The sequence below is a fragment of the Wyeomyia smithii genome, chromosome 2 (assembly GCF_029784165.1).
Source record: "Wyeomyia smithii strain HCP4-BCI-WySm-NY-G18 chromosome 2, ASM2978416v1, whole genome shotgun sequence".
Lineage (NCBI taxonomy): Eukaryota > Metazoa > Arthropoda > Insecta > Diptera > Culicidae > Wyeomyia > Wyeomyia smithii.
Genome location: NC_073695.1, coordinates 100,961,630 through 100,986,667, shown reverse-complemented (window position 1 = coordinate 100,986,667; position 25,038 = coordinate 100,961,630). Strand labels below are relative to the sequence as shown.

At 37.3% G+C, this 25,038-nt stretch overlaps 1 protein-coding gene across 2 annotated transcripts in view; it reads right to left on the bottom strand.

Annotated features, from left to right (window-relative positions):
• Positions 1-7,785: 7,785 nt before the first annotated feature.
• LOC129724685 (neurocalcin homolog) overlaps positions 7,786-25,038 on the bottom strand; it is a 324,802-nt gene continuing 307,549 nt past the window's right edge. For both annotated transcript variants that reach the window (XM_055679787.1, XM_055679788.1), the window contains exons 4-5: positions 11,459-11,647; positions 7,786-11,392 (exon numbers count right to left, since the gene is read on the bottom strand). In XM_055679787.1, the coding sequence (XP_055535762.1) occupies positions 11,198-11,392; positions 11,459-11,647 (384 nt within the window). In that variant the 3' untranslated portion in view covers positions 7,786-11,197. The remainder of the gene's footprint in view (positions 11,393-11,458; positions 11,648-25,038) is intronic.

The following is a 25,038-nucleotide window of genomic DNA, read 5'->3' as shown; positions in this document are numbered from 1 at the left end:
TGCGCAATTTCCTAATAGGTTTGAAACTGGGATAACTTTTAGCTATGACGCATCTATTGTGTAACGGTATAACCAATGCTAGTAACAGTATCGTTTTATATGTTCGCACACGTATATATTGGTGAAGCATTTCGAAAAACTGTCAAGTCTGCTTCAAGTTAGTTCGATCTATTCGCTGGATAAACAATGCATTATGTTTTTGCACTATGATCGTACGAAATGAGATCAAAACTTGTATGAATTGGAAGAATGTAATTATTACTTAAGCTCGAACGTTCGCGTATAGTAACTTTTGTTTCGATCGGGTTCACCGTGCTGCTATTAACCACCTCTAAATAGGTAACTGTTCGCTATTCTCATTCGAAGAAAACTAGAAATGATTCTAACTAATAGCGAATTTCTTTATTTTCAGGGCCAATCTGGGGTTATCTGGCATTTTTCTCGAATCGCAATCTCGTTTCTCAATTCTCGCGTAGATTTCCGCTCACCCAGTGGAATAAAGAAATTCGCTATTATATTGTTAATCATAAGGTGTAGACCGAATACCTCTCTATTAAAATCCAATTTCGACATATTTTCAATTTTTGATTCAAGTCTTTCCATAAACTGAAGTAACGGAAAAAATCATAAATCTTAAAAAGGCCAAAAATAATAATTGATTATGGCAAGTCATCCCAACTGATGGTTACTTGAAAAAAACAAACACAATTATTTGTATAGAATGCTGCTGAATTATTTGGTAAAGTTATCTTTGTTCAATCTACGTCATCAATTAGGATATAAAAAAGCATTTCGCGTATCAAATGAACGGAGGTTTAGAATGTTTTCCTTTTTTTTCTTTTTATTCTTAACATAAAATATTTTTTGGAGCTGTTTGAGAATGGAAAAACACTTAACCGTATAATTTTTGTCCAATCGTTTGAATGTTTGTATACTTTGACTACAGCTGACGGAGAAAACGATAGAGCTCCAGTTACTTCAGACAATATTTGAAATTACTCGATTATTCCTTTCTAATAATATTATTCAGTTTAGTCGTGAATAATGCTAATCAAAAACTATGTTCCCCCATCGCTAATCCGCTAACTGAAAAATTGATAACTGAAAATTTACTGTTTGAATTTAAACAATAATTTTTAAACTCATGTGCAATGAGTTATGAGATATTAGGCTACTCAGTATACATAGACAGTAACTGTAGAACTTTGGGACACCCGAATCAATGTTCAATGCTAAGCGATGGCGCTGTACAGATAGTGGTAGTAAAACCGAATTTTCTAAGAGCATTTTGCTCAATGACCGGAAAAACTGCTATTAGTTATCCTGTTTTTATACTATTCTAACTTTCTAGTAGTTACTTTTACTATATGAAATCTATTTTTATCAAAAAACTTGCTTTCCCATACAGCTTTATTGAGTCAATGGAGTTGTATAGAAAAATGAAGTTTTTTGATAAAAACAGATTGCATATAGTAAAAGTAAGTACTAGAAAGTTAGAATAATATAAAAAAGGGTAACTAAAGCAGTTTTTTCCGGTCATTAAGCAAAATGCTCGTGGAAATCTCGATTTTACTACCACTACAGCGTCATCTCTTAGCATTCAACATTTTTTCGGGTGTCCCATTAGCAAATGTTTTTTGGAGTCAATTTTTCTAATAAATTTCCTACGGTTCCACATTTCGTCAGCAATTATATTGATCGGGGGAACCACTCCTAAATTCATTTCTGCGCCGACCGCTCAGCTGAAAGTTGGAAAAAAGAGCGATGAGATGAGTATAGGAGCGGTTCCCCATGATAGGGAAAAAAAGAAAACAATGTCTTTTTATATGTAAAGAACATACTTTTCACAAAATATTTCAATGTTGTTCATTGTTTCAATTTTTTCATAAAATTTACTTTACATCATAAAACTGAATGCAAGAATGCGACAATTCATAACTTGTTATAAACACATACGTACAGCGATTATCTCGAAAAGCATTAGATCAATTCAGGTGATATTTTCCGGTTTTTTTAACAATTTTTTCGTGACAAGCAAGTCATAATGTAAGACCAAAGTGTGGTATTTTAAAAAAAAAATTATGGCCAGTTAATTATACTGCATTATAGGATTCCATGTGGGAAACGGCAATGTGACATCCGCTTTCATATATTTTCTAAACATTTAAACTAAGAAAAATTTAAAACGTCAAGACTGTAGTAGCTGCTGTGAATGAGATACTGGAAAAGAAAAATGAAAATGGCCAAAAAATGCTTTTTTCTTCAAGGCACGATCTACAAAAATAAAATTTTTGGGTACTATTGTCAAAATAACCTCTGAATTTATTATTGCATTTTAATGATTTTTGATTGGGATTAACTGCATAATAGCGTAAGATAAGATAAGTTAGTCTTTTAGTTTTTCAAGCAACTTTGTAGAAGATTACTTTCTTTTGCTCTTAAATTGGCTGAATTATGAAACGAAATAGTTTTATTTTTTTTATTTTTGGATTCGAATTCCCCGATAAAGTTACGTTCAGATGACGTTTGGAGCTTTCGGGAACGTAACTTTTGGTGGCTAAATTTTAAAGATAACTATTACGGGTGAAAAGCTATTAACGTTTTATTTTTGGAAGTACGCCCTTTTCAAATGTTGATAACTCTGAATGGAGTAAATGAAAAAATAACTTTTGGTTTAATCTGGAAGAGCAACTCGTGTACTTTACTATATGACATAGATGTAGATAAGTTGTTTCTTAAAATAGAATAACATCTTTGTGTCAAAATAGTAAGGTTTTATAGCTTAGTTTTTTTATTTAGTAAAAGTAATGTACATATTCTTCGGTAAAGTTAAAGATAGGCTATTTTAAAATAACTTTGCATGAACAAATCATTTCTTTGCCTTCTAAGTTTACTCGTATGTACCTTTGCGTGACTTCCTCTTAACAAAAACATGAGTTCCTTTTATTAATAAAACTGGCCAGTAGGACGCACACGACGAAACTTCTCCAGGAAATTATAATTGGTGATATTTGGCAAGAGGAACGAGCGTCGGTGTAGAAGAACAGTAAGCGTGTAAAAGGAAGAGTATCACATTACACGCAAGCACTGATAAACAATAATAATAAGCATGCTTTTCACTCTACCAATGTAATGATTTATTCAAACTACGTACTTCCTCCATAGCCCATTCCACCCACCCACAAACCGCAAACTGGATCTCGTCATTTAGGTTTTCCAAAAGGTATCGGATACTTTTTTTTAAGGGGGGGATTTGTTAGTAGCTTAAGTATTTATGATAAATATTAGTAAATAATGAGTATGTGTGTCCAATCACAAATGGTGATTTCTCAATACTGTTAGAAATTTGTAACTTTAATTGTTAGGATCGGCATCGGATACAATTTTCGGTTATAAACAAACGTTGGACGTTTGCTGTTTCTTGGGGGTCAGTGCCGAGAATGAAGAGTATGTAAGCATTTTACTCAATTTTACTCAGCACTCCAGAAAATGGAAGTAGCCATTTTGAATTCCAAAATGGTGTTGTATATCAGTCTCTGGACTGGTATATGAAACATCGTGAGTTCATTAGGTAAAGTAATTCTCTCTATGTAAGTAAATCAGTTCTGTTATTGCAAAATCTTCCTCATTTAGTACATCTTGAGCTTTGCAGTAAAAATATGTACAATCGTTTAAACAAATAAAAAGACTAAGCTGTAAAATCTTAGTTTTTCGACAATAAATGAGCAGAAACTTATTTCATTCAAATTAAATAGTAGGAGGGTGGTATCGAAGACACGACCGCATAGTTGACGTAGGACTACAATAGTATGATATTTCCTTTTGAAGCTCTGTTTGATTTGAGCTCGTTTTTCCAAAAACAAGCGGTTACGTTAAATCACATTTTGTAGTTTTCTTGATTTATTTCAACCAATTCAAGCTCAACATCCCTCAAAAGAAAGGTATTTTGGTTCTTTTTGTTGCCGAAGCGAATAACCAGAATTGGTAAAACGGTTCCGGAGATATCATTGGAATATGTTCCGGCAATATAATGATCATGATCAAAGCAGTACCATGTTTCTAATTACTCGGGTGGTAATATCAAGTATCTAGGTTAGGGTGCCAACCTAAATGGTCATCTCGAATTTCAAAAAAAAACTCTATACAAAATGTTCACCTGCCCGAAAAAACACCCTGTGCAAAATTTCAGCTCAATCGGACAGGGATGGCGCAAAGCGATTGAAGTTTGGCTTTTTAAACTCTGAAAAATCACCCAAGGTTTCGGAAATTTCAGTTTTCGAAAAAAAATTGATGCCAAATGAATTTAAAACGCATGAAACGTCGAGAACTGGTGTTATCTGTAAAAAAGTTTTTTTTTTTTTTAAATCGACTCTCTGGTTTCTGAGGATTTTGAATCTATCGATTGTTTCTTGATGACGAATAATGAATAAAAATATTATATTTTGTATGTTTATGTTTTTTATTGTTCAAACAACCAAAAATTAAAAAAAAAGGATTATCTCATTACCAAATGTTACAATATTTGTGCGCGAGTCGATTTTTTTTTCATGTTATCCTAATTTTTTCACAATATTATTAACCACCCTATGTCGAATAAATGAACCACCCTAATGAAACATAATCTTTTAGATGCTAGTTATAGTTTATATACAGGTTATTTCGAGAGACTAGCGATCAATTTCAGAAGTTAAATTCAGCTCCGTCTCTCACAATTGAAACAATTGAAATTGAAGTCCCAGAGAGTTAATTTTAAAAAAAATATATTTTTCAGATGACACCAGATCTCGACGTTTCATGCGTTTTTAAGTTATTTGGCATCGAAAATTTTTTTTTCTAAAACCAAAATTTCACCTCGATTATAAGCTAGTGAAAAAATATCGATAACGAATTACAGTTTTCAGAAGAAAATATACGCTGAAAAAAAAAACAGAGTGTAAAGTTCAAAAATAAACAATGCATTTTATCTGTACAATGAATCAAATTTATATACCCTGCTATCTGCCTCTACCGACACACACAGAATTTTGTTGTCCCCAGCGGCGCAGCATATTTTGCAGCACCCGAATAATCATATGTATTCTGATATTTGCTACAATACAAAACAAGAAGAAGACAATTTAAAAGGTAATTCGACTGTGTTCCAGGTCGCGTTAACTCAGCCCACCGCACTGTGTGTCGACAGCGGCAATGTAGTTTTCATTTGGCTTGACTGCACACAAATGAATATCGAGTTCTTCTGCACTGATAGACGACCAGCGCTTTATTCATACATTGCTCGGTGCAGTACTGTTGCCTGTGCCAGCATGTTTTCCTTCAAGACATCAGTTTTAATAACATTCTAGCAGGAGAACGTAAAACTGTCTGATAGTCGAGGTGGTTACGAACTTTCCGAAAAAGCTTCACCTTCAAGACTTCAAAATAGTTTAGATTCATGGCAGCTAACATTAGTTGACCTATTGGGACGGGGAGATTCTGTCAATTTTTTTTGCCTTTGCTATACAGTATATCACAGCAGGCAGTTGGTGTCTACTCTTGAAGACTGTGCCAGGCGTGCTTGCTTGTGATTGGTACTTTGTTCGTGAAAATTCGACCTTGAAGCTTTTATGAAAATTTCACTGTTTAACAATGAAGTGATAACGATGACTGAAGAATCACAAAATTGTCCATCATTTTACAATCCAACGATATATTGATTATTGTGATCCATCATGTGGTTACATCAGCATTAACGTTTGAAATCTTTCATTCCAACGTTACACCTTGATTTTAGTTTCCACAGAATGTATCTCGATATAGTGCGGTTAGACGTAGTCCTACGTCAAAAATTAAATATCTGCAATTTTTCTATATAAGATAGTACACGAGTTGCTCTTCCAAAGGAAACCAGAAGATATTTTTTCTGTCATTTGCCCCATTCAGAGATACCAACATTTGAAAAGGGCGTATTTATAAAATAAAACTTTATTAACATTTCACTCGTGAAAGATATCTTTAAAGTTTAACCATCAAAAGTTGGGTCTATTAAAGCTCTAAAAAAAGAGCAAAAAACTGTTTTTTCGAGCCATCCCAAGCAAAATTGCTTTGATTTAGTCAATCCAAGAGCAACAAATAAGTAGTCTTCTACAAAGTTGATTTTATCAAGTTACTTTTACTCCTTTATCTAAAATAACAATACATTTTTCTCCAAACAAAATTTTTAGTTGTTTTATTACGCTGTTTTTGAGACCACCTCAATTTAATTTCAATTCAAGTGCAGATTGAGAACATTTTCAAGGAGAGTGTGATTCGAAAAGCGCAAAAACACATCAAAAGATTCAGAATAAAATTGTGCACTTAGTTTGATACACTAGACTATAGGACATGGACCATTTTGATCCAAGACTTATTTTCAAAAACGGTGTATCAGTTTTAGTAAGTGTAGAATGCAGTAATTGAACAAATGTATCTCAAAAACTCTAATCTCTACTAAAATGTTGTCTACGGACGAGTTATAGAAAATTAAACTCTCGACTTGGAGAAAATATGGAAAGTTTACCCATGATTGATGTGAATTAGAAACTCAGTAAAATTGTCGCCAGATAGACAAACCGTTTTTCTAAAAAAATTCTGGCAGAACAAATTTTGGTACATTTTTGAAGTTCATGCTTTCTTGTATAAGTTATACATTTTGATTGCAAACAACGGTTTTTGATATAATTCTAGTAAGAAATGCTTTAAGTAAACACATTCGCACGAACTTTTAATGAAACGTTTCATTTAGGTATTTTTTATTTAAGATACGCCTTTTTAAAATGTTTTTCGTGTTGTAACACTATGATTTTTATAAAGAGAAGAATGTTTGGGACAATTACGCTTTGAATAGTTCTGTGGTTAAAACAAGACAAGATCGACTTTTCAAAATATTGACTGCCAGAATGTTATGTCCAAACACTTAATCAAAAACCATAACTTACATGATGTTTTATCGTGCTTTGAATAGCTCCCATAGATACGTGTAATCTGGACGACAAAAAGACAACAGAAAAATGAATTCTTCTTTATCCAGACGTCGTTGAACGATTTTTTCATATTTGAAAACTGTGGAAAAAACTGCAATGGAATGAAAAAATGTATGGAAGCTGTGTATGAAAGTTAAGAAGACTTTGTAGAGAAATATTCTAAAGATGGTAAAAGGATGAGGATGAAATTAAAAGAAACTTGATACGGTAGTTAGCAACATCGCCTCGAAAGTTCGAATTAATCGATAAAAATGGTTCTAGAGTTGCAGGATGTAAAAGGCCAGCGATAATAATTAACGAAATGTTGCTCGGTAAGGGCTTTGTTAATTTTAGGAATATTTCCTTAATTTCGGTTTTTCTGTGCAGGAAAATATGAACGTTTCGATACAATGAAGTTTACTTGAATGAATTGTTATTAATGTATCTAAAAATCATGACAAATACTACAAAAAATATATAATTTGGAATTGAATAAGCATCCGTCAAGCGTAAAGTGGATAAACAGACAACACATTTTCAATGAAAAAGATATTCTGATGACTATTTTTTTCCGTGAATCATGACCATGGTTTGAAGCAATTGGTGTCACTAATCAGCTAGTTATCATCATTTTCTTCTATCGTTTTCTCCATCAGTACCGTTTAAAATACCCGAAACTAGCTTCATGAATGTTACAATAACGCAAATAGGCTTATAGACCCATCCTCCTACTGACTCTATCAAACCATTCTGTTTCCAACAAACGCGTGCCATCGTAATCGGTCTGTTCACTAAGCAAAACACTTGCTCGGTAATTTCACATTTATTTTGTGTCGTATGTACTAGTTTGGTATTGTTTTGAATTCATCAAAAATAAAACAGTACTATCTAAGTAATGACTTCAGCTGTTGTTTCACATTTTTCATCATTTTTTCCCCCACTTAACAATCTCTCAAATGTAACGCATCTGAAGTAAAATGTATTTATGAGCGCCTTTAAAGTTTTTGTTTTTACTAACTTGGAGGTACATTCAATTCAATCAGGCTTAGAGTTTAGCCTCTCCCTCAGCACTTGCAGCACTCTTCGGCGGTGCCATAGTTTTACGTTATTGACATGGGTGCGTTTTGACTTTGTTTGCATTTTTTTGTTTTTGCATGTGTGCGTGTGTCCGGTGCTGAGCCTGTACGCTCAACACTTCCTCTTCATTATTTCATTACTTGCTAGCTGCATTGACTAAAAACAATCTTGCGCTTTCGCTTTATCGCGAATATTTTCTCGGGAGGTTTCCTTGCTATGTAAGCTGTATTCTTGCAACATCAACTAGATTTGCTATAGGTATATTTTGCTCTAAGAGTATTAATTGAAAAATGGAAAACTCTTCAAAGATTCCTAGTCCTTATAGGATTAAAGTGTGTAGAAAGAGAAGTTATCTTAGAACTGTAGCATGGATATTCCGCAAAGTTTATGAAAGTATCCGGTTCTAAACCTGAAAATTACTCCGAGTTTACAATACATTAAAATTCGCATGCAGAAACTTTATTTTTTTTGTTAGTTAGAGTGACAGAAGTGAAAGAGTTTGTTTAACAGGATGAATAACACGTCCTATTCGGCTTCACTCGAAGCAAGAGTAAATTTGAAGAAAAAAAAATCCAAAACAAATGCAAAACTGGTTAACTATGATCTAAGGACACACTGTGCACGCAAACTATAAAACTAGCACTGACATTGGTGCAATATTTCGAGATTAACATCCTAATACTGAAGGTAAACACTACGAATTTTCTTTCAAATAATAAAACTAAATTGAAACACAAACTAACTTAGAGTAAAAAAAAAAATATGGGGAACATTATTTTATTCAAAAGGACTGTACAAAAGTTCAGTTAGCATAATCGGTCTGTCACTTGCTGTGCTTTGTTGTTTCAAACATTCCAACCGTAAATTACGTATGAAATGTTGCGTCAAACTAACAAACAAGCTAGCATTGTGAAACCTGTGAACAAAGAAAAACTTCGAACATGTCTTTAATATAACCTAGTTAACGAACAGAAGAATGCTGTCTGCTAGTGTATAAAATGGTGGGGAAAAAATTACGACAAAAGTTAGTGGGGGAAAATCGTGGCACAACTTAGGTAAACGCGACAGTTAGCGGTGGTCAGTCAGTTCATAACTCGACTCCAAAGAACAGGGCTGGAGTGCGGCTCCGAAAGACGACTAAAATAATCTAATATAATAAATAATTGGGAGTGGGATCAAAACACTTACGAATTGTATTACATATAAAAAATGGGTTCAATACTTTGAGGGAAATTTAATCCTACCGTAGTTTTCGATTGCAATCTCTTCCGAACTTTTTTTTTAATTCAATTAAACCATTTTAGCACACTCACTAAATGTCAAGTTAACAATTGCAACCTTTCTTGCTTGTACAACCGTAATGCTATGTATCTTTTTCTAGTTCTTTGTCTTCTCCATTGTTACATTTCTCTTTTTTTTTCTCCAGCAACATACATTTCACCGGAAACAGGAAGTTTGTTTCTCTTCTTGTATTTATCTCTCAATTCCGTCATTCCCTCGCGTGCACGCGAGTAAGGTTTCTTCATTTTTGTATAACTATTGGATTGGTTTTAGATTTAAATTTGCAGTTTCAATCGATTAGGCAGATGTGCTAATGTGAATTCGCGGAGGCAGCGAATAATTCTACTCTTGTTTGTTCGTTTGTGTGTGTGTGTTTGTTTGACTTTGTTTACTGTATTCGTATTCACAATTGATTAGGCCCCGAATTGTTCTCTTTGAAAATTCCGTTCTCTTGTTGTAATGTTTGCAAGTGTTGGTGGTGGTGAAGATGATGGTGGTCACCAGCAAGCGAATATGGGCGGACAAGAGCTTCTCCGGCAACATTCCAGCGCAGGAGGGCTTTTGAGTTCCGCAAACAATTATTCTCTGTACGTTTTGTCTTTTGAGAATTTTTTGCAGAACACGCCCCTAGAGCCTTGTTCGGAGAAAATGGCACAAGGGATAGATCAGTATTTTCGAATCGAAATTAACAATTTATATCGATACTTGATCTTTTCCTGCTTAGTCAAGGCTCAGAAGTATTGCCGCGCTCAGAATACTCTCCTTTATCGGACTTCCGAGCGAATGTTGCCGGAGGGCATTTCTTTCAATATTTTTCATTGATATTCCTTTCGATTGAATACAAAGATTTAGTATAGCTAGAGGGTAGTATCACACTATTTTCAACAATCCTAAAAATCCAATATAGCGGAAAAGACGTAGGAATTTTCTTTTAATTATTTTCATTTATGTATACAGATTACAGGGGCTTTTAAAAGGAAATTCCAATTTGGCGGGATTAAAGGTAACAGCAGCTAGATCTTAAACATGATTTATCTCTATGCGTTAATAAAGACCCCAAGGGTGAGCCTAAACATTTTTAAATTCTACTAACGATGAAAACAAGGACGAACAGCAGCAGGATGCAGGGGGGAGGGGGAGGTGTAATTATAGGACAACGCCGCGTGCGCGATCGGTATCGGTCAGTTTGCTCTCGAAGACAGCTGGTGAATCACCGAACGAGGAGGCGATTCGGTTCGATATGGTGCGAACTAGAGCTATTCGATTTGCGCAAGGGTGGCCCTTTATCGATGATGCAGATGACAGTGGAACGGACACAATCGTCCACAAAAAGCGATGAAAAGAAATATCAATTTAAAATATATTTACATTTAAACTCGCTCAACTATTTATATATGTATCTAAAAAAAATCTGCAGCTGATTCAACGATTCCTTAAGTTGAGTTTATTTACTTGTTTTGTGTTTAAACTTTTGTGATGCTTATTTGTAAGTGTTTTAATAGTTTTAATCTTTTTCTCAATTTGTAAATTATAAACTGTGATTTGTAATAAATATTGTTATATAATAGTAAAATTTTATAATTATTAGATTTCATGTTATCGGAGTTACTTTTAGCGTTTTGCAAAGTTTGTTTGTGTTGTTGGTTGCATACGCGGTGGCATTTTTCGCTGTTTGAACTCGCATCTTCAGCTGTTGTGATTGCTAGCCAATTTTCATTCTCATCAATTTTTTTAATAGTAGTTATAGTAGAAGTAGTAGTAGCAGTAGCAGTGGTAGATAATCGACGCCGGCGCCAGTGCTGATGCGCCCAGCGCCGCCGTCGATTCCTACAAAGATGGAGAAGGTGTGTGTATGGAATTGCTCACTGCGCCTGCGGATCACATTGCAACAGCCGTACGATCGACGGATCACTTTTTGCACCTTCGATGAACTCCTCCAGGCTTAGTTTGCCGTCCTTGTTGCGGTCCATCTGGCGGAAGATCTTGTCCGTCCGCTTCTCAGGTGTGCTTTCATCTTCCGGCATTTTCATTACCGATCCAACCATTTTGTAGATTGCCTGGAAGCCACAAATGTAAAAGTTGGTGATGATACGAGCAGTACAAATGATGAGCGAAAAACTTACAGTGACAATCTCGAGCATCTCCTGCCGAGAAATGTACCCGTTTCCGTCTAGGTCGTACATTGAGAAGGCCCATTTCAACTTTTGCTCTAGTTTTCCGCGGGATGTGACACTCAGAGCGCATAGAAATTCCCGGAAATCAATTGTACCGTCACCGTTCGCGTCGAAAGTCCTGAATACGTGCTCTGCGAACTGTGAAAGAAAAATTTAAGGGGTAATCAATTTTAAGACATGCAGAGACAGAAAATAATTACACTCAACACACAGCGAATGTTTATTTGATCAATTACACATATGCCGGAGCTGTTTGTTTGTTTGACGCAATTGAGTTCATTAGCTCCTACATGACGATACTTCAGACAGGTTTGGATGAATCATATGAATAAACATACGAATACAAATGTATTTTTGACGTGGGACTACGTCTTTGTTTACTATACTGGGATGCATTCTGTAAAATTGGAAATGAAACTGGCAAATGTTGTGTCAGATTTCAAACGTTAATAGCAGCATAACCACATGATGGATAACAATGACCAATGTGTTGTTGGATAGATAAAATGTGTAACAATTTTATAAAACGCTAGTTATCATTATTACTTCACTGCTCAACGGTGAAAATTGATAAATAGTTACAGGAAAACTTACGCGAACAATTACATGCGAGCATCCCTAGCACAGACGGCGTGAATTGACACCATCTGTTCCCCGTGATATTCTCTGTATCAATATCGATATAAAAATTGACAGAGTCTCCCCGTCCCAATAGGTCGATTTATTTTTGCTTCCATGAGCTTAGACTAAAATGTGGTCTCGAAGGTAAAAGTTTTCCGAAAAGTTTGAAACAACCTCCTTTCCTGGATAATTTCTAAGCCTGCTTTCAAAACCTCATAAAAACTGATGTCTTGAAAGAAAACATGCTGGTAAAAGCAACAGTACCAGTGGCGTAAAGAACCGCAGGTCTCTCGTCGTCTATGATTGCAGCGGTACTTTTCTATTCGTACACTTCAGCGGTACACTTCTATTCGTACTGCAGCGGTACTATTCATATTGCAGTGGCACACTTTTGTTCGTACATTTCTATTCGTGTGCAATCGAGGAAAAACTGCAATCCTGCTGTTGATGGTGATTGAAAGTTTATCTCATAAATATGGTTACCATAAACTATTCCACAAGAATTGTGAATTTTGCAACGGATATTTATTCAAGTTTATCTTCGATATTCACTAAATAATCGTGACCGGATAGTATCGAAAGAGTAAATTCCACATATACACATTTATAAAAGAGTAAGAGCCTGCAAATGCTTGTGAATTTTTGGTTTATTTACTAAGATTCATTAGAATCTCCTTTTACATTTCAAAATGGTTAGATGATATATTATTATTCAAAGCTTTACCATAATAAACGTAGGTACATTAGCAGTCTTCGTAATACAGCTAATGTAGTTGTAAATGAAAAAAATTGTCAAGCAAAAAACAAAAATGGAATTGTGGATTGTTATGGTTTTTTTACTGGAACTTTTTAATAATTTTGTTAGATTTAGTTAAATAAGACAAAACCATTTATTAAAATAACGTAAGTATTATTGGATTTGGTTTTCGAGGATATAGAGTTAATTCTGACTTTGACGCATTACGAGAAAGTTTTGGTGCTTTTTCAACAAGAATGATATGCTTGTGCCTTGTCGTTTGCACAAAAAAATACTACAGGCTAATACTAATATCGCCGAATATATAGGATTTTCTTTCGAGTGTTGTTGAATATATTTCAAAAAATTGATTTCCAGGGGAGGCTGAAAATAAAAATACGTACAGTCGCTGAGCAAACACCTTGATTCTGTCTGCAGGCTCTGTGTATTTTGTAACAAAAAATCCCCTAATTACAGTGTTTAGTCCCACGTCACCATTTCATACAACCCTAGAGCTGTATACCTTGTAGTATTTTTTTAACTAGAGTGGAGAAGCTAGTTTCGAATCAATTTGCGAATTCACGTGGAATGCCTCGAAGACTAGATGTACGATTCTGTTGAGTTCCCAAAGGCTTTTCACGTAACAAACATAAATGAATATGCATAATAAGAGCGATTTAAATTTTTTGCAGTCTAGGTAAATATTGTAAACGGCAATTATCATAAGTTATGTTCGGCTGTTGACTGCGGCCTTATATAGACTGTTCCGAAAATTATAAATACATCTACTTCTTGAATAAAACAAAAAATACAGGATTTTTCGGGTCATTTTATTCTGAAATATAGATAATAAGTGTTTTCTTTCCAGTTTCAATTCAAGTTGGGATTATTTTTCGTAGGATACGCGAGTTCTCTAACTTTTCTCTTAACACTACTCATAAGCTTTTGCACAGTGTGTTCTCCGACCATTTTTACCACTTTAAGCCAATCTTTTTTAAATTTTTCAACATTGTCCGCTGGTTTGATATATTTCCTCAGCTTTGCCTCGGTCAAAGCCCAAAAAGTTTCAATAGGGCGATTTTCAGGGCAGTTTGGAGGATTCATCTCCTTTGGGACACATGTGACATTATTTGTTTTATACCACCCTAGTGCATCCTTAGAGTAATGGCAGGAAGCAAGATCGGGCCAAAAGATTGGAGGATTGTTATGCTGCTTAACCATGTGTAACAACCTTCTCTGCAAACACTCTTTCACGTAAATTTTACCATTCATTGTGTCATTCGTATCCCCAGCTGGTCTCGAGGTACGATGGTGGCCTAACAAGCCAGTTGTCGTAGGTTCGAGTCTCGGCTCAGGAGAGACTGTTAGTGTCAGTAGGATCGTAGCGCTAGCCCCGCAATTGTCCTGTACACTCAAACAGTTGGCTGCGAAGTCTGTGTATAGTAAACAGAAGGTCAAGTTCCGAATCGGAATGTAGCACCAAGGCTTTGCTTTGCTTTGTGTCATTCGTAAAGAATGGACGAGATATTTTCCCACATTCACAAATGGCCTGCCAAACCATTACCTTCTTGCCGAATTTTTCGGTGTAAATTGCTTTCACTGGTCCAGGGACATCCTTTTCCTTCGGTGATGTATAAATTTGCGGTCCTGGCAGAGTCTTATAGTACAGTTTTATGTAGGTTTCGTCATCCATGATAACACACCCCATTTTTTGGTCAGAAGTTTGTCGTAAAGCTTCCGAGCTCTCGGTTTCACAGATTCAGCTTGTTTTGGATTTCGTTTTGGCTGCTTCTGCTTCCGACGGGTCTGCAGACCCATTCTTCCTTTGGCACGCATAACGTTACTCGCCGAGGTTACAAGCTTTCTCGCCACATCTCGTACTGATACTGAAGGATGCCGCTTGTAGTATTCCTTAACCTTTTTGTCCATTGTGGGATCAACAGGCCCGGGTTTTCTACCACGTCTTAGGGCATCAGTAAATGTACACTCTTCACAATACTTCCGCAATGCAGTTTGAACTGCTCCGACACTTATACCTTCTTCTCTGGCTGATTTTCTTATAGAAAGACCACTCACTGTGCCCCATTTGTGCACAATTCGCTTTCTTTGCTCGGGAGAAAGGCCACGCATTTTCAAAATTTCGCACTAAATGTTGAAAAATGACAGCATCTGTTTCTTTTGGATTTAAACAACAGGACGCAGCCAACGTTTGGTTGAATACTGCACGTTATTTGAAATGACGGTTGATCGTAAGTGTATTTATAATTATCGGAACGGTCTATAAAAACCCTTTTTCTACTTTTATCGTTATGAATTAAAATGTCCAAAGTATAACAGGAGTTCTGATGCTATCAATTTTGCATTCTCTAAGGCAGATTAATACTACACGCAAAAGTTGAAGTCTTGTACAATCATTGTGTCTTCCCGTTTCGCACAAATGTTGCACAGAAATCGTACAATAAATGTGTAAAACGCATAAAGCAACAGTTGTGCTGCGAATACATTGACACAGAATGAAATCAGAATATGTATCATATACCGACACTTTATTTCTCACGTCGAGTGTATTAGTGACTGCTACTAATGGAGCAGTGCAAGCAGCAAACAACAACTTGTGAACTCACTAGATTTAAATAGCTATAATACACGATCGATTTATCTCGATGGATTTGGTCATTAAAAAGTACCATTAAATGATTTGCAAAAAAAAAACGAAACAAAATTCGGTTCACAACATTTTGTAATCAACGCTAGCTTCACCGAAAAACTAGCAAAACCCTCCATTCCACAAAGCCACAAAAGCGTTGCTGATTTTTTATGGCAACACTTGTAAATTGTGAATAATTATTATTTGTCATTCTGTGCACGCGTGCGAGCGAGAGAAGTTGCGTGTAGACTTTTGCGTGTAGACGAAGAAAAAACTGACTGCTGCGATTCAGGAGACGAAACAAGCAGCCAAGGTTTGCAAAGGCAGCCGCACGAAACCTTGGTTAAAACAGTACCCGGAAGGATTACGGAAGGGCCCCAGCTGTATTTTTGCAGCCCACAATAAGGGCATTGAATACAATGCAGATTTGTTAAGATCTGGAACGGTTTTCAGCTGTGACCGAGATTACTAAAATCCGCCCGAAAAAACTTGTTTTAGTGTCAAGCCTCAGATTAGTAAACGAGGTTGCTGTTTGTGATCTTTTTCCACGCTAAAGTATCACGTGTACATATCAGCTCGCACAGTGGAGATTGACGGTGTGTTCACCGGCTCGAGTTTGACCATCGAGGACCTGCTGAATGCTGTAAACGGCCGTTTTAAGTATTCCAATCTTCAGTCGGTTAGGATACTGGATTGAAAGCAGTTGCATTCAGTATCGTTCAACCAGGGTATACAAACTTACACCCAATCAGGCTCTTTTCGGGTGACTTTCGCCGGATCTGCACTGCCGAGCTATATATAAGGTGGACAAGGTGCGTCTACCCGTGCGCTTGTTTGTACCACGGGTGATGAACTGCATCAAATGCAAGCAGTTGGGACATACGACCACCCACTGCGCCAATAAGGAAGAAAGCGGTAAATGCGAATGACGCCTGCGATAAGGATGCTAAGAAGTGCCTCTATTGTGGGCAGACTCCGCATGAGCTGTCCACATGTACCGCGTACAAATAGCGCCAAGACAAATCAAGCGGTCTCTGAAAGAGCACTCTAAGCCCACTTTTGCAGAAATCCTTAGGGAGGCCGCTGCCACCAAACTGGTTTCCCCCAATTCCTTTTGACGTGTTGTCGACTGATGAGTCTGATTCAGTTGGAAAACCTGCTTTGCCGAGCCCGGAAGGAAGAGAATAAACCTTTCTTCTCCTAAACTTTCAAGGAAAGGTCAAAGAAGATTCCCATCTGATAAGGCAAATACTTTCGAAGAAAAAAGTGCTGTTGAAAATCCAAAGCGAGCTCCTGCCGTTTTGGCCAAATTAAATTCCCGCAAGGAGTTTCCAGGCCTTTCAGGAACATCCAAACTGCCCAAATGCCTTTTCCCTTCTTTATCATCCAAGATTCAACCAGCATCTGGACTGCTAAAGTTTTCAGATATTGTAGACTGGAGCTTAAATAATTTCAACATAACTGATCCCCTTAAAAGTCTCTTACTGGCATTTCTACCTACAGTAAAAACAGCACGCTCGACGCCTGGGTTCGAACCCCAACGCCGACATAGGTGTCGATGGGGGTGGCGTGATCCACTCACAACCAACCCAACTGGTCTAGATTGAATCCTTGCCGACACCGGGAGATTTTCTGAGGCGAAAAATCTCTGGGATCACGCCTTCCATCGCATGAGGAAGTAAAGCCGTTGGCGCCGGTCCGTTAATTAACGGGTCGTGAGTTAGGGTCCTGGGTGGAGTCGCCTCCCTGGGCGTCGATGATTGGCACACCAACAGTGGCGGAGCTAGACCGACGGAAAATAAGCGAGAATGAAAAAAAAATACAGTAAAAACATTTTTCAAGCAGTTGACTGCTAAATGGCCCCTCCTTGCAGCGATCGTATTCTTCGATGGGTAATTCACCCGCTGTAGTGAAGTTCACTGAAAGTTTTGATTAATACATACAAATGTTATGTATTTTCCTTCTGTGAAACCTGCATTCGATCACAACTCGTATAGGCCGATTGCAGTATTGTCCTGTACCCATAAATTGATGAAACCCGGAAATGGTTCTCTGTAGGAATCAGGTGCCTACATGCGCACGGCAAACCAGAACTCAGAAATACTTCCTACTTCCTAAGCCGCATTTGTGGTCAGAGAATGAGACTTTAAAAATTTCCCAGTTTAATGGTTTTCGAATTTTTAAAATCAAACAATATATGGCAAAGTCACAAAATTTCAAGTTTGATCTAAATTTTGCCTATCCTGTTATTTTGAATAATACCAATGTTGAGGAGTATTTGAGTAGTCTCTCAAATTTGCCCCAGCTTTCCAGCAAACAGATGTCAGCATCATGGATTTGAAAATAATGCCAGACATCAACGTTTGGACTTTGAATGCCATCTTGAAGGAAATTGGAATATACGATCGGTTTTCACAGATTTACTAAAACTGGAAGTGACCACATTGAATTTCAAAACGCCATCGGATACCGAATTCCGGTTTCTAGACCTCATTCTGGTTCCGGAAATACCACTATTAGAGGGTTTTTGAATCATTTTCTCAATTTCACTCAGCTTTTCTGAAACGAGAAGTTATCATCTTGGATTTAAATTTGGTATTCAGATATCATCCCGATTCCAAAAATATCCAAATTGCGAGTATATAATTGATTTTTGCAGATTTCGGGAAACCGACCATTATGACTTTCACAATTTCGTTGGACACATATTTCCATTTTTTTAAGCGTCATCCTGGTTCTAAAAATAACAGTATTTCAGGGTTTTTTCACAGTTTTATGCAGCTTTCGGATGTCGCCACCATGGATTTAAAAATAATGTCGAACATTGTACTCCGATCTGTGGACAGTAGCCTCCGGTGTCTAGACTTCCAGACATGCCCGAAGGTCTGAAAAATCGAAGTTCATTCGGAAGGTTTGCATTATGCAAGAAAAAACTTTTTCTTTCCTATGTGGACTTATCACTGCGACCAGAGATTAGATAAATTGTGATATTGCCCAGATGTTTTCTGTACTCCGCACTTCATATTATTGGCAGTATCACTATTTAAGTAAGTGATACGCTTATCATTCATATCCGTGCTTGTGTGTAAGTTTTACCTTTTCGTTTCAAGCTTACTACTCTACTACCGAGCCTCTGTTCATCCTAACAATATCGCCTAATTACAATTTCCTGAAGAGAACTTTCATACGTTACTCACTCCAGTTTTATTATAACAGGGACTTATTTGGATCTTCTTCCCTTGTAGGAGCTTATGACCACTGCTACCATTAGTTAGATATATTGTGGTATACTCCGCGTTAATATATACGCACTGTCAGTTCGTTCCATCACTATGGGTATCAGTGACGGTCGCCCGAGGACTTTGTATTTCCCCCCAAGAAGGAATGCCCTCTTTGATAAAATTCATTACCTTTGTTAGTTCAGCATTCCATACCTCGTTAGGCGTAAGGACACCTTTTCCAAAAATACGCTGTCTTCGCTGAAATAATGCGCCGCATTGGCACAGTAGATGTTCCGAAGTTTCAACTTCAAGATTACAGAAGCGACATATGTCTTCTGTCAGTTTACCTATTTTTTAAGGTGATACCTACTCGGACCGTGTCCAGTTAGTAGGCCAGTCAACGTACTCAGATCAGCTTTATTTGTCCTGAGGAGGTTGCGGGTGATTCTATTACAAGGTGTAATGAATAGTTTAGATTGTCTTGCATTGGGAGTAGCCCTCCAGTTGGCACCAATCATCATTGCTTCCCAGCCTCTGAGCTCTGATTTCAGGCAGGATGTAGAAACCCCACAGAATGGCTCCGGTCCGAAGAATGCAGTTGTAGAACCAATTCTTGCTAAGAGATCGGCTTTTTCATTTCCTTCTATACCACAGTGACCAGGCACCCAGTATAGATTTACATCGTTTGTTACAGTCAGTTGTCGTAGGGATAAAATACAATCCCAAACTAACTTCGACTGGCATGTGTAGGCTTTAAGTGCATTTAGAGCTGCTTGACTATCAGAGAAAATACAGATATTGGCATATCTATATTTTCTAGCTAAACAAATATTTGTGCATGTTAGGATAGCATTTATTTCAGCTTGGAAGACTGTGGGCCACTGTCCCATTGGAATTGATATATTAATTCCTGGTCCAGTAACCCCAGCACCACTAGATTCACCCACTTTAGAGCCATCTGTGAAAAACAAGAGTGATCCTGGGCGAGTTGTAGGGCCTCCTTCTTCCCATTCGCTGCGAGAGGATTCAATCACTTTGAAGGGAATATTGAAGTTAGTCTTGGATTCCATCCAGTCTTCATGCATTGTTACTAAGTTGTTCAGTTGAAAATCTTTAAGGATTCATAAGTGTCCTTCTAGATCCCCTTCCAGAAGAAGTTTAACGCGTTTGAGCCTGAGAGCCCCTTTTTCCGCTTCAAGTTGCACATATTGATGCACAGGTAGAAGATACAAAAGAGCTTCTAAGGCTTTAGATGGTGCGCTGGCTAATGCTCCAGTTATTGATAGGCATGTCAGACGTTGTAGCTTATCCAGCTTTTTCTGAGCTGATGTTTGTGTAGTTTTAGGCCACCACATTAATGAGGCATAAGTTATTCTGGGTCTCACTATAGCCAAGTAAATCCAATGAATCATCCTTGGTTTGAGTCCCCACTTCTTACCAAATGTATTGCTGCAAGCCCAAAGAGCGTTGTTGGTTTTTGAGATTGCGTACTCCAGATGGTCGTTCCAGTTAAGCTTATGGTCAAGCATGACACCAAGGTACTTGGTTTGCTTGGATAGCTCCAACTGTGTTTCTCCCAGCTTTAGAGTTGCAATATTATACTTTCTCTTTCTTGTGAATGGGATAATGACTGTTTTAGAAGGATTAACATTTAGTCCTTCCTGCTTACACCATTTGAGTGTGTAGTTTAGGACAGTTTGCATTCTATTAGTAATAGTAGGCCCATATTTGCCCCTAACTAAGATAGTAATATCATCAGCAAATCCAATGACTTCATAACCTAGGTTTGTTAAGTTGTTAAGAAGATCATCGACTACCAGAGACCACAATGAAGGAGATAAAACCCCTCCTTGAGGGCAGCCTCTTGTTGGTTTTGTCGTTAAAGTTGATCTTCCTAAATTGGCTGTGATTAACCGATTGTCTAACATAGCAAGTATCCAGTTCGAGATGCATATGTCAAAACCCCGATTTATCATAGCTTTCTTTATAGATTCGTGAGAGGCGTTGTCAAATGCTCCCTCAATATCAAGAAAAGCTGCCAGTGCGATTTCCTTGGCATCAAAAGACTTTTTTAGTTTTGAAACCAACGTGTGAAGTGCTGTTTCAGTTGATTTACCAGCTTGGTAGGCAAACTGGAATTTGTTCAATGGTCTACTGTTCAAATATGATACTTTGATATGTAGATTGATGATATTTTACATCATTTTTAAAATGACAGACGCTAGACTGATTGGTCTGTATGCTTTGGGACTCGTCCTGTCACGTTTTCCAGCCTTAGGAATAAATATGACGCGGACTTCTCGCCATTTACTAGGAATGTAGCTTAGTATCATGCTAGCCCTAAACATCTCCACCAGAAGGGGGACTGTAATATCCTTACTCTTTTGTAAAAGCACTGGATAAATCCCATCCGGTCTAGGCGATTTAAAGGGCTTGAAAGAATCCACTGCCCACTCAACTCTTGACCTCGTGAAAATAACACTGGCTATTTCTTGAACTCTAGTCTTGTCATGAATTGAGCTAGACTGAGCTATATAAAAGTCCTGTGCGTTATCAGAAGTCGAATGAGTCGAGCCAGGGAAGTGTTTATCCATCATGACACTAAGTGTTTCCTGAGAATCTGTTGTGAATTGACCATTTTTATTTTTCAAACTGCCTAGTCCATTGGTGTGGTCTTTAGAGAGGGCCTTGTGAAGTCTGGCTACAGCAGGCAAGCTTTCAACTTGCTCACATGTAAGCTTCCAGTCCCTTCTCTTCGATTTACGAATCTCTCGATTGTATTCGGTTAGACACCTTTTATACTCTGTCCAATTACCGGTAGTTTTAGCTTTGTTAAAAAGCCTTCTGGATGATTTTCTAAGCTTTTCAAGTTTATTGTTCCATCAAGATACGTCCCTGCTAGAGGTTTTCCGTTTCAGCGGACAACATTCTTCGAAGGGTTCCGTTATTTGGGTACTGTAGAATTCAGATTGAAGGAAAGGTACCTGGTGGGAAGCCTGAGAATGAACCCATGCTAAAGTCCTTTGGCAGCCAAATGGCCTGATTCTACTAATATTCGAACCCACGACCACCCGCTTACTAATGCGGACTCTGTAACCTTGCGGCTACGAAAAAAGAGAGAGTTAGGAAAAAACTTAACATCCTTATTAATTGAGATTCCCGTCCTTTTTCCGGTGATTGTCCCTCCAGTTTTCCATTATTCCAATGACTTCCTTTCTTGTGCAAAAACAACGTTGGCTATGTTGGATGGAAATTGGTTTAATCATTCAAGAGATATGCTGGAATATCCATTCATGAATATAAATCTTATATTTTAATAAATTCTTGACGTAGGATTACGCCTTACTTGAGTAAGGTGGCATCTGTGATAAGTGTAACGAAAATGTCATCTTTTCAAATACATATAATCTCAATACCAATGTACAGATTCTAGAGGCCAATATTTTGATCGAAAGGCTAAGGCTGCTCCAAACTTGTAATATAATAGCTTAGACAAATTTTCAATAAAAAAAAATAATGAAAATCACCAATCCCATCTATAACCGAGAACAGAATGGTATAGTGTAGAATCGTGCGTGCCAAGTACCGTTTTGAATGCATTCATTTTTACTTTCACTAAACAGATCTCGAACAGTTATGTCTTAACCGACAGGAGAAGTTTTCCCCAAACTTTCGGTATAATCATTAGCATATCTTTTCAAAAGCAAACCAAAAAATAAAAATAAACTCGAAGTCAATTGGAGAAGACGGCTAACCGATCACAAACTCACTTTTTGTTCCTGATGTTATTTGTGGCCCGTGTTGTATGGGGCTCTACCTTCTTTGCAGTTTATGTCATTTTCCCAGTTTCGCAAGACGCAAAGAAATTTTATTTTTAATACAAAGGTACAGAAAAATGAATCTCATTTCGTGTTGATAAACAGTGGAACTGAACCGATTGAGCTCTCGGTAATGCAACACAAAATAATACGTTGTATCGTGCTGTGGCTTGGAAGGAAGATAATAAAATTGTTCTCTTGTCGGATGGAAGCAGACACCAAGAGTGCAGCACTCTCAACCACGCAGCAGTTTATTACGCTGTTGCGTGTAGCATGTAGTTTGAAATGCTGTGAAGTTGAACTATAACCGTCTTCATTAAATCCTTTGAAAATTGGGTAGCGTGATGAATTTTTCAAAACGAAGCAAGCATTTTTATAGTGAATGACCTTATGTGAATAGCAACAATCATTTGCGTCCACAAGAACAATAAAAACGGTCCTTGATAGGACCACCTCATATATAACTAAAAAGTTGGGTGAATAATAATTGACGTAGTCCTACGTCAACCATGCGGTCGTGTCTTGGATACCACCTTTTACTTTTTTTTGCTAAGTAAATGTATAGAACGAGAGTATGGAAAAAGCGTAGAGTCTAACCAGTTTTTGTGCGAGAAATATGGACTTGAATTAGAGTACAATGGAAGGTCAAACAATTGAATCTTATAGCCATAAAAATGCAGTCCGGTCTGTCTGTCTGTCTGTCTGATCCGTATAGGCTCGGAAACTACCGAGCCAATCGACGTGAAAATTTGTATGTAGGGGTTTTTGAGGCCGAGAAAGGTTCCTATGATAGTTTGAGACCCCTCCTTTCTCTGGAAGGGAGGGGTCCCATACAAATGAAATATACATTTCTGAACAACTAAAGAACTAATCAAGCAAATGGAACCGGATTTGGCATGTGGATGTTTTTAAGGGTAACAAATATGCCCACATTAGTTTGACACCCCTCCCTCTTCTTGAAGGGAGGGGTTCCATACAAATGGAACACAAATTTCTGCACATCTCACGAACAAACCAAATAAATAGAACCAAATTTGGCAGGGTAATGTTTCATTGGGTAAAAATTATGTCCGTAATGGTTCGATACCCCTCCTCCTCTTCTGAAAGGGAGGGGTTCCATACAAATGAAACACAAATTTCTGCATATTTCGAAAACTAACAAACTAGTTGGAAACAAATTTGGCAGGTGGATGTTAGTAAGGGTAACAAATATGTCCATAATGGTTTCACACCCCTCCCTCTTCCATAAGGAAGGAGTCCCACACAAATGAAACACGAATTTCGAACAGCTCAAGAACCAATCAACCAAATACAACCAAATTTGGTATGTGAATGTTTTTAGAGATAACAAATATGTCCAAAATGGTTCGACACCCATCCCTCTTCTGTAAGGGAGGGGTTCCAAACAATTTAAACACAAATTTCTGCTTATCACGAGAACTAACCAAGCAAATGGAACCAAATTTTGCATGTGGATGTTTTAAGAAGTATCAAATATCTCCATATTGGTTTGACACCCTTCTCTCTCTTCTGAAAGGGAGGGGTTCCATACAAATGAAACACTAATTTCTGCACATCTCGAGAACTAATCAAGTAAATGGAAATTTGGCAGATGAATGTTTTTAGGTGTAACAAACATGTCCATAATGTTTCGACACCCTTCCTTCTTCTGGCATGTCTCCAAATACCATTTTGAAATCCAAGATGGCAGCTTCCGGTTTATGAAAAACAGCGGCAAATGACCAAATACCACCCAATATGAATATTTCCGGAACTTTTATGATGCACTGAAGCTACAAATCGACCTCAGACAATATTTTGAATTGTAAGATGGCGTCTTCCGGTGTCTGTAAAACAGCCGAAAATGACCAAATACCATTCAATATGAGTGTTCCTTGAACCAGAGTGACGCTCAGGGGCCAGAAATTGTCTCCAAATGCCATTTTAAAATTCAAAATGGCGACTTACGGTTTCTGAAAAATAGCCTAAAGTGACCAAATACCACCCAATATGAGTATCACGGGAACTATAATGATGCAAGAAGCTACAAATTGACCTCAGACACCATTTTTAATTGTAAAATGGGGAAACAACCGAAAATAACCGAATACTACTACATATGGATATGTCCGTAATCAGAATGATGTAAAGAAGCCAAGTATTGACCCTGGACACCATTTTGAATTCGAAGATGACCACTTCAGTTTCTGGAAAACAATGAAAATAACTGAAATGCACCCAATATATTTCCGGAATAGAGGTGATGTACAAAAGCCAAAAGTCAAGGATATTGTCATTCCGATAAAACCAATCATTTCAAACGATATAAAAAAAATCGCAAGGAATCAATGAATTTGAAATGATTAAAATTATTAAATTGAACAGTAAAATAGGCAGGACGAAGTTTGCCGGGTCAGCTAGTGTTAAATAAATGCCATTAAAAAGCATTCAACAAGTCATTCCAATCTGAAAAGTCCATGAGAAGT